Source organism: Chelon labrosus (genome assembly GCF_963514085.1).
Source record: "Chelon labrosus genome assembly, chromosome: 9".
Classification (NCBI taxonomy): domain Eukaryota; kingdom Metazoa; phylum Chordata; class Actinopteri; order Mugiliformes; family Mugilidae; genus Chelon; species Chelon labrosus.
Genome location: NC_140359.1, coordinates 29,110,414 through 29,124,647, shown reverse-complemented (window position 1 = coordinate 29,124,647; position 14,234 = coordinate 29,110,414). Strand labels below are relative to the sequence as shown.

The window sequence follows — 14,234 nt, the reverse complement described above, 5'->3', positions numbered from 1 at the left end:
AAACCTTCAAAGTACAAAATATTTAAAAAACAGAACAAGGTACAAGAGAAATCTGTTAAATTAGTCGTTAATGTTAGTTAATGATTCTTTATTGATTGTTAATAAGTTCATTAAATGTTCCTTTAATCACTGAGTGGATTAAAATGTCCATTATTAATACTGTTAATCATTATAACATTAAAATAACTTCTGATAAACCTGATTAAACCAAGCAGTTGCTAAGACCAACTCCTCCTCCTCCTCCTCCTCCTCCTCCTCCTCCTCCTCCTCCTCTCAGAGGCCCCCTCCAGGTCCCAGGACCCCACTTTTGAGCACCGTTGATCGAGATGAATGTGTTGTGTGAATTGTTGCTCGCTGGTAATTTAATGGACGATACATAACGGAGCGTGTATTTGTTTCAGCGCCATCAGAAACAGTCGTTTAATCGGAAGGAGGGGAGGGGGGTGGAGGAGGAGGGGGGGTCAGGATTTATGGTGTTTGTGAAGCAAATTGGCCTTTGATGGTTCCCACGCAGGGCCCGCCACTTCCCCACGGAGCCTAATGGGGTCGGCCCTAATGGCGTCCCTCAATCATGGCGGGCGAATATGAAACATGAGCTCGCCGGCTGACAATTAGCAAAACAGTGAGAGATGTGAGGGAACGTGATACGAGCTGGATTTATCAGGCTTCTCCAAAACACTCCAGTTCATGTGGCAAAAAAACAAGAGCTATTTGTTTTCTGTTTCCCAGCCTCCCTCTTCCTCCTTCCTCCTGTTCATGGAGGGGGGAGGAAGGGGAGTGGGGGGGAGTTAAACTGATAAATTAGACCTCATTTATTGGACAACAGTTTGAGTCAATACCTCCGGGGCCTCAGCTCTGCAGAGTGGAGGCTCCAGAGCCGCTAATTGGTTTGCTGTGTGGACGGAGGGGGGGGCGGTGGTGTTTAAAGGGGGCGGGCGGACGGGTGGACGGGCGGGACACACACATACACACATTAACAGTTGTCTTGCGGCGAACGTCCTCGGCACACGCCACGAAAACGGACGAGACGAGCGCTTGATTTGACAGCCGGGGTGGAGAGGCGGAGGGTGGGGTTGGGGGGCGTGATGGAGGGGGGGTGATGCGGAGTCATGTATAGATTTTTGTGTCTTGTTGTTTGGGCCTATTTGTGTGCTTCTTTTACTCAGTCAATCAAATTTAATTGACACCGCTGGGCTGTGGACGGAGGGCCCCCGCGGCATGCTGGGATGACAGGCCTTTAATGCCAAAGAGAAGGAGAGGAGGTTCTTCTGCCTGTGAAGGATGGAGGAGGAGGAGGAGGAGGAGGAGGAGGGTGACAATTCCTCAGCCTCCGTCAAACGGCATTAATTGATGTAACGACAGCGATGATGGATACTAATAAATACAACCTTTAAGAAAGAAAAAACGGTAATTAGACGGCGTCCTGAGCTGATTCCAGACCCGCTGATATATAAACACCATTCGTCTTCCTCAGAGGCCTCGGGACGGACACAGACGTCCTCCACATGCAGATCAAACTCCAACATTTGCATTTTGGGTTTCGCTGAGAACATCACGAGACCTCGAAGAACCAAACTTGACTTTCAGGTTTTGTTTCTTCTCTGATTCTCCTTCATCGTCCAGAAACTGGATGAAATAAATAAACCTTTTATTCTGTTGTCTGAAAAAGAGAAAGTTCATATTAGACATGAGGAACCTGGTGGGTCCGTGTCCCTCTTGGGTGTTTCAAGTTTGGTTTTAAACTGTAAAATAGAACATTAATAAATAAGAGTTGATTTCAAAACGTTTTTTTTTTTTTTTAAATAAAATAAAAAAATGCAAAACAAGTAAAATTCACCTTTGTAAGGTGAGTTAGTAAAGAAGAAACCAGTGTTTATTAGATTCATATGAAACCAGAAAGTTTTGAAGGTGAGGAGGAAGACGAAGAAGATGATGATGAAAAAGATGAAGAACATGGAGAAGAAGAAAGAGAAGCAGATGATGAAGAAAAACACGAGAAGGAGAAGATGATGAAGATGAAGAAGGAGAAACAAGATAATGAAGAAGAAGAAGATGACTAAGAAGGAGAACATGAAGATGATAAAGAAGATGAAGAAGAGAAGATGATGAATAAGAAGAACACAAAGGAGATGATGAAAACCACAAAAAAAGAAGGAGAACATGAAGATTATGAAGAACATGATGAAGGAGAAGATGAAGAACATGAAAAAGGATAAACAAGATGATGAAGAAGAACACAAAGAAGAATGAGAAGCAGAAGATGACTAAGAAGGAGAACATGAAGAAGAAGATGATGATGATAAAGAAGATGAAGAAGAAGAGAGAGAAGAAGAAGATGAAGAATAAGAAGAACATGATGAAGGACAAGAAGAAGATGAAAACCACACAAAAGGGGAACATGATGATGTTGAAGAAGATGAGTATGATGAAGAACATGAAGCAGAAGTAGTCTCCATCAGTGATTTCAGATCTGTTCTTTTGGTCTAAAGGAGCATCATGACTCCGGAACAATATTCAGATGTACTTTTAGACTTTCTGACTCAAGGTATCTGGTCATCTGGATTTATCTCCCAGCGTTAAGATCAGTGGGAGCAAAGAGGAAGAGGAGCGTTTCTGCTGCTGATGAAGAAGTCTGAGTCGATCTGGAAACATCCTGACAGAGTTGGATCAGATTACCTGACGTTCAGATCTCCTCAGAAAGCAGCTACAGAGAGTAATGACTGTAGCTCAACAGTGTGTTCCTGTTCAGACCTTCATCGTTCTGTAGGTCAACTACAACATCAACCATCATCCTGTCAGTCAGAGTCTGATGTAGATCTGATGTGGATTGATTCAGGCCTTTTAATTCCATTCAGGTGAACACTTGTAGAAAAACATGGACGCCTCTGTCTCCCATTGGTCAAACTGATGCTGGTATCCCAGGGATACGGGCGGCGCCAGCTTCTGAGTTTGAATCCAGACTGTGATCAGTGACTCACTGGTGATTGGTCAGTACTGCTCTTTGAGAGAATGTTGCATGGATCCAGACTTTGTAAATGCTAATCACCACAGAGCTAACGTTGGAGCGTTGTTTTCATTAATTCACAGATAATCTCACTAAACTAAAGTTTAACTGACAGAAAAACTAAATGCAAGATCCCTCAGATCCTTGAGATGGGTTAGCAATTAGCAGCTGTCAATCATGACGTCATATCCTGTTTCTATATCGAAAAATAATTATATTAACTGCCTAAAATGACAGAAACCATTCTTGAAAAAATGAAAAAAATGTTTGTTTGATGTGCCCCCCTCCACTAACATGGAGGGGGGCGGGGCTCATGTGAGCAATACTGCAGCCAACCACCAGGGGGCGCTCCACGTGCTTTGGCTTCACTTGTCATGGCGTCCACTTTTACTACAGTCTTATGTTTCAGACCATAACTAGTTGAAGTGATGTTTCATGAAGGAGCTGGTTAAAGAATCCTAAATAAGTGATGATTGTCTGTTTAAATATAATTAAACATAAAGAGAATGCTCAGCTGAAAAGCCACGGTCAGTTTCTAAACATAATAAAAAATAATAATAATAAACTTATAATAAAAAAAACTATTTTTTCTGCCTACATTTTCCAGATGTGGTAGACTAAACGAAAAGGCAACAAAAACTTAAGTTAAGCAAAATTTAAATTAAACACAATCGCCTCCATTTTCATTGTCTTTAAATTTTAATTCATTTTCAAAACGTGCTTTTGTTTTAACTACAGTTAAGTTAAATCTTAAGTTAATGTTAAGCCTTTAAAATTTTATAAATTGTTTTATATAAAAAAAACTATTTCACTGTTTCCAAAGCCATGAATAGACTATAGGAGCTCCAGCTTATGTTTTTGTATTTTTACAATTGATATAATTTAACCTTGAGGTATGTCTGTAAGCGTCTCTGATGTATTTTGCGTTAAACACTAGTTTCCCAGATATTAACCAGATGTTTTACTCCTCCTGCTGGTCTGTAGTTCCGCCGCAGGGTCAGCAGGGGGCACCATTGTAGTGTTTAATCTCCAGCCTCAGACTCAAACCTCCAGCAGCAGCAGCAGCAGCAGCAGCATCTTTTTTGCTCCTCAGCAGCCGTTTGGCATTTAGCTCCTCTGTCACGCGGTCGATTTTGTTGATTCCGAGCATGAAAACAGCAGCGGCGCCTTGTTAAAGTGTTTGTTCGGCCTTCAGACCGCTCGTCCCCGGAGGACGGACGCACTCAGAGCACATATCGTGAATAACCTGCAGTAAACCGGTGTCTTATTTTAATTTTCCTGCCTCTGTAATTGACAGTGGGCTCTATTTTTTTTACCCTCCTGGTTCCAGAGGCGGTTTGTGACCCCCGGAGACGAGGCCGATCGTTGATGATGTTCTGTAAAATGTCAGAAATACACGAGTCTTACACTCAAACTGATGATTGATTTTTTTTTTCTTCTTTTCCCCAATTTCTTAAAAGTTGTGAAGGCGGGAGATGTACGGGCCTGAAATAACAACAGGGCAGTTAACATTTCTCTGCTGTTTTCAGAAGCCAGATTGGTCGAAAAATGTCCCAGGAGAGCCGTCAGATAAAAGCCTCGGGCCTTCATCTGTATTTCTACCTTTAGAGTGATAAATATAACTGGATCCTAATATTCTGAGATAAACCAGAGACGATGTAAAGAGGAGATGTAACTCGTCTGTGAAGGTTCTCGGTCATCCAGGTCAGAAAATACAACAGAACAAACAGAAAGTGGACGTTTCATCCACGTCTCCAGCTCTAACAGACTGGTTTGAAGTTTAAGTTTGGTTTCCTCCAGTTCCAGGTTAATATCAGGCCGTTAACCGACCACTGTCATGTGACTTTCAGGTGCACAACACCCACAGATGTTCCTATTTAAACCCTAAACTCCTCCACCAGTCCTTTAGAGCTGTGTTTTGTAAAGTGTCCTTGTGTGTCTTGAAAGGCGCTTATAAATTAAATGTATTATTATTATTATTATTATTAAGACTTGGATGAAATGCCTTCAAGAAACTCTACGAGTCCAGTTGCCCTTCAGCTTGTTTTAGGATATAAAGTAAGTGTAGAAGTGTAGAAGCATAGCCATGCTGCTGGCATCCAGGTGAACCTGATGTTTTTGCAGCCTCAAGCAGACGAGCTTAAGGTTCTGCACGAGGTTCCTGGTAAAAGGAGAGTTTAGTTGTCTTAGTGCTGCTCTGGAGGTTTCAGGCCTGGTTCTGAAAAGAGTCTGTATTGTTTTTAAACGCTGTATAAATAAAATTGACATGAACTGAACAGAAAAGACAGAGGACATTTGAGTGGACGTTGGGTGGGACAAGGAAATGTTACTCGACCGAGATCTGACACAGTTTCATAAAACCTGCAGCGTGAAGTCAGTGCAAGAAAAAAGAAAAAAACCAAACCATTACTTTAAATCGTTTTCTTTCAAGAACTTAAACAGAAAATAAATACTGCAGGTTTGCCAGCCACGGCGAAGTAAAAGAAAATCAACTTTACTGTTTCTAAAAAATAACTCAAATGAGCTCTGACAAACAAACTCAGCAACAACTTTTCCTTTAAACTAAATCAGCTGTTATCTCCTCCTGAATGAAATAATAGTCAAATAAAACTCCCTCATTTTGCCGACGGGGTCCCCTGAGAGCTTCTTAAGCCCCCCCGCCCCCCCTCGAGGGTCCCCAGGCCCCACTTTGGGAGCGGATGGTCGGGGGCCCACGTTTACAGGTCTGTGGTAATGATGCTTGTTTGTCCAGCGGTCTGTAAATCACACCGACATTAGAGCTGTCACAGGATCCACTGGAGACACAGCAGACCATCACTAATACCCCCCCACCTCCGTCCCCCCACCCCGAACCCCAACCCTGGAGACGCTCGCAACGGATCTATAACACACACACACACACACACACACACTCTACAACCAGGCTGCACAGGAGATAAAAGTTATTTAAACATTTAACAGGAGCCCCTAGAGGTCTGACTGTGAACTGCAGCCACGCAATAGATTTAAATGTAAACGTGTTTATAATGTGGTGGAGTTAAATACCATTAATTGTGTGTTTATTTAATTAATTAATCCGTTTTAATCTGCTGTGGGATGAATCTTATTAAAACAGTGAGACAACAGTGAACAAACTGTGAACTACAACAATATCCAGAAGCAATAAAACATAGACTGTATATAAATATGGACTACACGTCTCCACTTCCTCTCATTGGCCAAACTGACGCTATTTTCCAGGGGATACAGGCGGCGCCATCTTGTAATTCTATATTTATATATTATTATTATAATTTATAAATTATAATCTCTTTAAAAATAGATAGAAATTATGGAGGCAGTGACAGGAGCCTGGATGCAGTGAATGCTATAAACGTTTAATTTTGTATTTACAGTTTGTTGATATTCAAAGTGCAAGTTAATGGGTTTACCTTTTTAAAATGATTTTTTTAACAGTTTAACTACGCAGGAGAGACATTTGAATTAAATCACTTCTACTAGCATCAAATTATTCGTTCTTTCTTTGATGGTTAGCATTAGAGAACTAAGCTAGCGGAGCAGTGCCGACTTGTTAGCTTAGCTAGGAGGTTTAAACAACGTGACTAAGCGAGTTGTTGACGTTTTAACATTTAATAATAAGTTAACTCGGGTAGTTTTACTGGAATAATCAAGGTGTCTTGTTGGTTTTATATACAACATGTTAGCTAACCGCTAACTGGAGGCCCAAATAGATTCTAGAAGAACTACTCAACGTCTTTCACTGGAGTTAATTACGTCTGACTTTAAATTAATCACAGGTGCTGTTCCCATTAGTAACCACAGGTGTCGCCAAAGCTACCAAAACTAAAATGTTAAATGTTAAACATGTTTTCTTGGATCTTTGAGGACAGTAAATGTCTTCCCTCTCCCAGGACAGAGAGCCGTCTCTCCGATCCCAACCCTAACAGCCTCTCCAGCCCTCAGCTGCATTTTGTCTTTATTTTCCGCTGCGTTCTTCCTTCATTACGGCGGCGTTACCGGGAGACGAGCAGCTCTTATTGGCGCCGCTGCCTGTAAAATCGGTCCGAGAGACTAACCTTTAAAACGAGAAACGTTTGTTAGAGGGAAGACGGACGTTCAGACAGTAAACAAATACACACTCTGTCATTATTTCATACACAGGACACATCCTCAGCCGTGTGTGTGTGTTTGTGTTTGTGTTGTGATATTTATTGGGACGGGACGGCTCCTTTAACCTCGCCCATCGACCGCCCAGAGCTCCCATTAAGGCTGACTGGGACGTCCGCAGGGAGAGAGGATATGAGGGAGAGTGAGTGTTTGTGTTGGAGGCGAGTCTTTAAAAGGCAATAGGTTGTTTGTTGGAGTGTTTATAGGCTGATATCTCTGTCTGAGTGTTTGGATGTGAGTTTAATAGAGAGCACATCATCTCTAGAGAAACCAGCTCTCTGGTTCAGTCTATAATTAATATTATATATGTTATATTTTAGGAAGAAGAAGCTTCTTTTCTGATGTTTAAATGCATTTATTTCCTTTTGACACACAAATGGTGTTAAGCTGTAGTTAGCCTAGCTTAGCATGTAGACGGATGAGGGGGAGTTTGAACAGCAGTATAGACTGAGTATAGAGTTTGATTTGAGGTTTATTATGCTAAATGCTAACTTTAGCATGTTAACGCAACCGTGAGCAACTTGCACGGATGAGCTACGTTGCTGCAAACTAGCTTCAGGTCTAAAATGAACCGTAGACTCTTAAGATTCTTGTTTTCTGTGTGAAAGCAGTGCTGCTAGCCATATTAGCCATGCTAGCCATGCTAGCCATATTAGCCATGCTAGCTATGCAGGTTATGTTTACAACCCTTTTCATTAGGTGCCATCTTGAGACTCCAGTTCCTGCAACACCACAGCCTGACTCTAGATGGATGAACCCTCCGTGTTTCCTGGTGTGATGGTTTTGAAGCTCAGAGTTGCGTCTCCATCTTGGCCTGACTCCATCCAACTCCCAGCTGATTCAAAAATGGTCAAAGAGGTGGAGCGTGAGTGGAGCTGAGGCTAAAGACGGCCGGCAGCCTGTGACGACTTTAATCCGTTATTTAAACTGGTGAGTTCGCTACAGTTGTCATTAGTGAAGAAATTATCTCTAGAAACCAAACATGTTTACTTCTGCTTTTAAGTTTTAAACATGGACGTCTACAGGGACTAATTCACTGCTGGAGCCTCTAGTGGACCTTAGAGGAACTACAATTTGTTGTGAACTTCAGACATTCATGTTTGTTAGAGGATTATTATATCTGTGATCGTCCTCTAGCAACATACATACTCTATTTTATGGTCAAATATCTGCAAAGCTAGTGATATATACACGTTTTTCTCCATTTAATGCTAGTTTTAGCATATTTTAGCATGCTAACATGCTCTAGCTGTAGACCAAAGATCCCGTTCATGCCTAACTCGTGTTTGACTTGTTTATGCTGGCTTTTTCTTTTAATACTGCCACAATCTAAACTAAAATCAGCTGGAAAACAATAATAATATATTTAATGGTGTCTTCAGACAGAGCTGTGATGTTTGCACGAGAAGAATTACCTGAATTAGCTTCAGAGACCAGAACAGTTTTAGTTCCAGGCTGTAAACATGGAGGTCTCAGCCTCTAGTGGACGTTAGAGGAACTGCAGTTTTTATCTCTTCTATGTTGCTTCAGTACTTCAGGAGGTTTCTATAATCTGTATTATTATATAGACACATTAATCCCTGCCCTCCTGCTTCAGGGCAGATTGTGTCGATAAATTTGACCCTCCCCAGTGCAACATTTGCAACGTTAGCGTGTCAACATTAGCACTAAGCCGTAGTTTCAGACCTCGACACGGGACGCACTGAAAAGATCTGTTTGTTTTGATGAATTTAGCGATAATTAGAATATCTGTGAACATGAATCAGACTCTGTTTATTCACTTTATTGTAGAACAGACAGACAGACATAGCTGCTCAACAGTAAACACTCATTTTAACCAACAGACGGTCAAAAGCACGAGGCACTAATTGTACAAATGTCCCAGTTTGTGGTCCCGTCACTTCCCGGGACAGAAGGGGCAGGAGTTGTTCTTGCTGGACTGCAGCCACACCTGGATGCAGTCTTTGTGGATGGTGTGTGAGCAGCTGAGCGGGTGGCGGCTCTCCGGGTCCACGTGGTTCTGACACATCAGGCAGAGTTTACGGGCCTGAGCGCCGCCCGGTGGTGGCACCGCCCCGGCTCTCTGCTGCTGGGGTGTCGTCGGTCTTCTGATGGGGCCCGGCGGCATGGGCCGGCTGATGGGCCCCGGCGCCGACCTCTCGCTTTGGGCCAGCTTGAAGCCGACCTGCTCGATGACCTCGTCCATGGACATGCCAGCCAAGGTGCCCCGAGAGCTCTTCACCTGCTGGAGCAGTGACGTCAGCTGGGCCCTGTTGCATTGTGGGAACCTCGCCCCGAGCTTCTCCAGGACCTTGTCCAGTTTGCCGGCAGATGCCGAGGGGGCGGCGGCCGGAGCGGCAACAACAGCAGGGGGAGGTGGAGAAGGAACCACTGGGGGAGACGGGGACAGGCTGAGAGGGGGGGTCACCATCACGGTCGATCTCATGTGGGGCTGGGGCGGAGGCTGGAAGAACTGTGGGTGGGACGGGTGGTGTTGTGGGTGGTGGTGGTGGTGGTGGTAGGGGACGTGTTGGTGCATGGGGTGAGGGGGAGGGGGGCGGGGCCGCGGCTGGTAGAAGTGTGGGTGCCTCTGTGGTGGGAGGGGCTGGTTCACTGGGTGAGGAGGGGGAGGCATGAACTGAGGACGAACCACCAACTTCATCACCTGTTTGAATCTGAGGTCGGCCTGTGGGACGAGACATGGAACGATTTTAGCCTGCTGTAGCCGTCGACAAGCATGAGCTACTGTTAGCTAGGAGGCTAGGAAGCTAGGAAGAGCTACTGTTAGCTAGGAAGAGCTACTGTTAGCTAGGAGGCTAGGAAGAGCTACTATTAGCTAGGAAGAGCTACTATTAGCTAGGAAGCTAGGAAGAGCTACTATTAGCTAGGAAGAGCTACTATTAGCTAGGAGGCTAGGAAGCTAGGAAGAGCTACTGTTAGGTGGGAGGCTAGGAAGAGCCAATACTAGCTAGGAGGCTAAGAAGAGCTACTGTTAGCTAGGAGGCTAGGAAGCTAGGAAGAGCTACTGTTAGGTGGGAGGCTAGGAAGAGCTACTGTTAGCTGGGAGGCTAGGAAGCTAGGAAGAGCTACTATTAGCTAGGAGGCTAGAAAGCTAGGAAGAGCTACGGTTAGCTAGGAGGCTAGGAAGCTAGGAAGAGCTACTGTTAGCTGGGAGGCTAGGAAGAGCTACTATTAGCTAGGAGGCTAGGAAGCTAGGAAGAGCTGCTGTTAGCTGGGAGGCTAGGAAGAGCTACTGTTAGCTAGGAGGCTAAGAAGAGCTACTGTTAGCTGGGAGGCTAGGAAGAGCTACTGTTAGCTAGGAGGCTAAGAGCTACTGTTAGCTAGGAGGCTAGGAAGAGCTACTGTTAGGTGGGAGGCTAGGAAGCTAGGAAGAGCTACTATTAGCTAGGAGGCTAGAAAGCTAGGAAGAGCTACGGTTAGCTAGGAGGCTAGGAAGCTAGGAAGAGCTACTGTTAGCTGGGAGGCTAGGAAGAGCTACTGTTAGCTAGGAGGCTAAGAAGCTAGGAAAAGCTACTATTAGCTAGGAAGCGCTTCTATTAGTTAGAACGCTTGGAAGAGCTACTGTTAGCTGGGAGGCTAGTAAGCTAGTAAGCTAGGAAGCGTCTACTGTATCCATCTACACTCATATCAGACATGTCTCACCATGGGGACCGGGGGCAGGGTGGGCACATTAATCCTGGGAAGGGACTCCAGCTCTCGACCCTGTTTCAGCTGCTGCAGGACGTCCTGGAAGCGGCTCTGGAGCTCAGTCTGGTTCCTCCGGACCACACCCTCTTTCTTCTCCCACTGGAGCCTCTCGTGAGGATACTGCTGAGGAAACTCCACCCTGAGAGCTTTCAGATACTGTCCCACCTGGGACAGGTGCTCATGTTAAAGGACACAATGAATCATTACGTCACAGGTGAGTAGAAAAATGAACCTGGCTCTGATGTCAGTACCTCCCCCACCCAGGCCTCGATGTGGGACATGGCCACGTCCCTCTGCTTCTCCACAGCCGTGATCTCGTCCTGCAGCGCCCTCAGCTGGCCCTCCTCCGCCTCCTTCCTCACTCGCTCCATCTCCTTCCTCAGCTCCTCCAGCTCCTCCAGCCACCTCCGTCGCTCCTCGCCCTGCTCCTCCGTGAGCGCCGCCAACCTCCTCTCGCTGTCCTCCAGCTCCTTGGCCAACCTGATCCACAGAACAGAGAGTTGGGTGTTCAATGTTAGCTGGGAGGCTAGAAAGAGCTACTGTTAGCTGGGAGGCTAGGAAGAGCTACTGTTAGCTGGGAGGCTAGGAAGCTAGGAGGTGCTACTAATAGCTGGGAGGCTAGGAAGAGCTACTATTAGCTGGATGGCTAGGAAGCTAGGAGGAGCTAGCCTGGCCTCTATTGAATCAGCTGATCAGTTGTTGATTCTCGATCACCATGTATGTTGTGTATTTGAATGCTCAGATGAAAAGTCTTTGGTTTTTAAAAATGTAACCGTCTTCAGTAGTTTTATTTTTTATTTGTCTTTTTATTTTCTCAGCTGTAACTCACAGATAAAGTCGTCATATATCAACGTCACCACGACATCCTGGAGCTTCTGCTTCTGAACCACGGACTGGAAACTTAGGAGCTGCTTCGTTACGTATGTCATCAACAAAGACTTCCTGATCGACGGTTATAGACGCACCAAGGCTTGTAGACGCGTGTAGCTAGTTACGTAAACGCATACGTGTTCTTCATTCATTCCTCACGACGTCTCAACGCAGGTCGTCACTGTGTAAACGCATCGATCTGTGATTGCAACGCGAACACACAAGACTGCAATGAGTTGTTACGTCGTTCCATGTTAACTCTCTGCGTGTTCTTGTTGCATGTGAGCGACAGAAACGATAAAATACGTCCGAGTGGATGGCACAAGACATGGAACCGCTTTACAGACCAATCACGGTGACTGTCGTCTGCAATGAGTCATCGCGACATGGCGTGCACCACAGGGTACGACGCAGGTTCGGCCCAAGTCAGACGTGACGGGCGACTCTAAATCTGGCTTTTTGTAGCGGCTGGAACTGAGTCGGTCACGATGGAGTAAGAACGAAGACATCTGTGTGGACGAGGTAATGCTTTGTCCAACCAATCACGGTTGACTGTAGTCTACATCATCATGATGTGACATGTGGTTACATTTTGGCGGAGGTGCGTATCAGGTTACACCGTACGGAACAGGTTGCTTTACTTGTTCCTCTCGTCCTTCACTTTATTTTTCTCTGACGTCATTTCCTGTTTCTTTGCCAAGAAGTTCTTCCTCATGGCCTTGGAGTTGTTCAGCTGCAGCTTCACCCGCAGAGAATCCATCTTCTCCATAAGCGCCTGAAAACACACAAAGCCTCCGTCAGTTATCGACCACAACACCTGGAGCCTCCGCCCTGGGTTCACCCCGTGTGTCAGCGCCACCTGGTGCTGCCGCATGGCCTCCTCCTTCTTCTTCTGCAGCTGCTGCTTGTGCTTCTCGTGCTCCACCTCCTCCTCGTTCTGCTTCTTCGTCAGATTGTCGTGCTGCTCCGTCAGGGTGGAGGTGTACTCCAACATGGCCGCCACCTGGCTCTCCCAGTCGGGCTCCGTGTTGACGCTGCAGTCGAGCGAAACGCTGTCCGTCTGCACAGCCTGGACGTTCTGGGTCCCATCTACGAGAGGAGGAGATTTAACGTTTATCTAGTCACCATCACAACAAAAATAAAGAGTAAATAAAACAGGACGAGTTTAAAGCAAAAAAAATAATTAATAAAACAATAAAAACAGGTCAGGAAACATAAAAATTAAAGAGTCAAGGCACAAACAAACATAATAAATAAAAACAAATCAAATATAATTTATTTAGAAAAATAGAAAAAATATAATAATAATAATAATACATTAATAAACCAATGAACTTACAATAAGTACTAGACAGGAAATAAAATAAAAAATAAGAGTCTAAATAAACAAACCCATAAACAAAGAAAATAAATAAAAATAAATAAATAAAATATTTAAAAAAAAACATTTAAAGAATAAAGAAAATTTAATAATAACAATAATAATAATAATAGAAAAATATAGTCAAGGGACATATTTACCTTCTAGTGTCATGTTAGCTAACTCCTGCTCCAGCTGTAGGTCCAGGTCTTCCTCCTCCTCCTCCTCTTCATCCACCCACTCTACCACCTCCTCACCCTCACCCTCCTCCTCCTCCTCCTCCTCCTCTTCCTCCTCTGTTAGATGTTGGACTTCGCATTCTTCTTCCTCTGAGCCCACCTTAGCCGTTTCCAAGCTAGCATCCATGCTAACAGAACTACAGAAACGAAACTTAAGTCAAAACACTGCTCGTTCAAGGTTTCAGTCGTAAACACAGCGCGTTAGCTAAACACTTACCCAGCTAACGATGACAGAGTCAGAGCTCCCTCGACTCTTTTAAGGTCCTTTAAATAAACAAATCTCTGTTTTAGCTGATATTAAACTGGTTTACTTTCTAAATCAGAGACCTGGTGGTAAACTACACGGAAACGATGGTGCGCCCATAAATATGGTCCGGCGGAAACGCTTCACCTTTTCCAGCGTCCCCGCCATAGCCTTCGCTGCAAAGATCGTATATGAAAGCGGAAGTTGTTCTTCTTCTTTGGTTTTTAATCGGCAGTTGTCACGGAGACGGAATGTAATGTGTGTTAATATTAATATTTATTATTCAAAGTGGAATATTTATTAATTTAAAGTCCAATAAAAAAACATAACATGGATAAAAGTTGTAACTAAAACCGATATTTGTTTTAGCAATTAGCATAAATTGCTAAATTACGCATTATTTTTTTTTTCTTGCATGTTCTCTGATGTATCTAACTATTTACTGTTGAGAATTAAATAAAAACAGAACTTGTTATAGTTGCTGATTTATTTCTGTAAGGAGAGAAAAAATAATAAATGAATAAACTCACAATGTGTAAAACAAATATAATACAAAAAAAGTATGTTTTAAAAAACATCTAATAATTATATCTCTGATGATATCAACAATAATAATAATATAACAATAGTAACAATAAAAAA

At 43.9% G+C, this 14,234-nt stretch overlaps 1 protein-coding gene across 1 annotated transcript; it reads right to left on the bottom strand.

Moving 5' to 3' along the window:
- Positions 1–8,898: 8,898 nt before the first annotated feature.
- On the bottom strand, positions 8,899–13,702 carry rnf214 (ring finger protein 214). Its single transcript, XM_084552323.1, has 7 exons — positions 13,566–13,702; positions 13,271–13,485; positions 12,609–12,838; positions 12,391–12,524; positions 11,131–11,359; positions 10,835–11,044; positions 8,899–9,857 (listed from the first exon to the last, which is right to left on the bottom strand). The coding sequence occupies exons 2-7, from the start codon at positions 13,473–13,475 to the stop codon at positions 9,069–9,071; spliced, it is 1,797 nt and encodes a 598-aa protein (XP_084408449.1). The 5' UTR covers positions 13,476–13,485; positions 13,566–13,702; the 3' UTR covers positions 8,899–9,068.
- Between the last annotated feature and the right edge of the window lie 532 nt (positions 13,703–14,234).

Coding starts and splice junctions, on each gene's coding strand:
- rnf214 (XM_084552323.1), bottom strand. CDS start 13,475: ATGGATGCTAGCTTGGAAACGGCTAAGGTGGGCTCAGAGGAAGAAGAA. Junction 12,525..12,608: donor AGGCCATGCGGCAGCACCAG/GTGGCGCTGACA, acceptor GTGTGTTTTCAG/GCGCTTATGGAGAAGATGGA. Junction 11,045..11,130: donor TCGAGGCCTGGGTGGGGGAG/GTACTGACATCA, acceptor CACCTGTCCCAG/GTGGGACAGTATCTGAAAGC.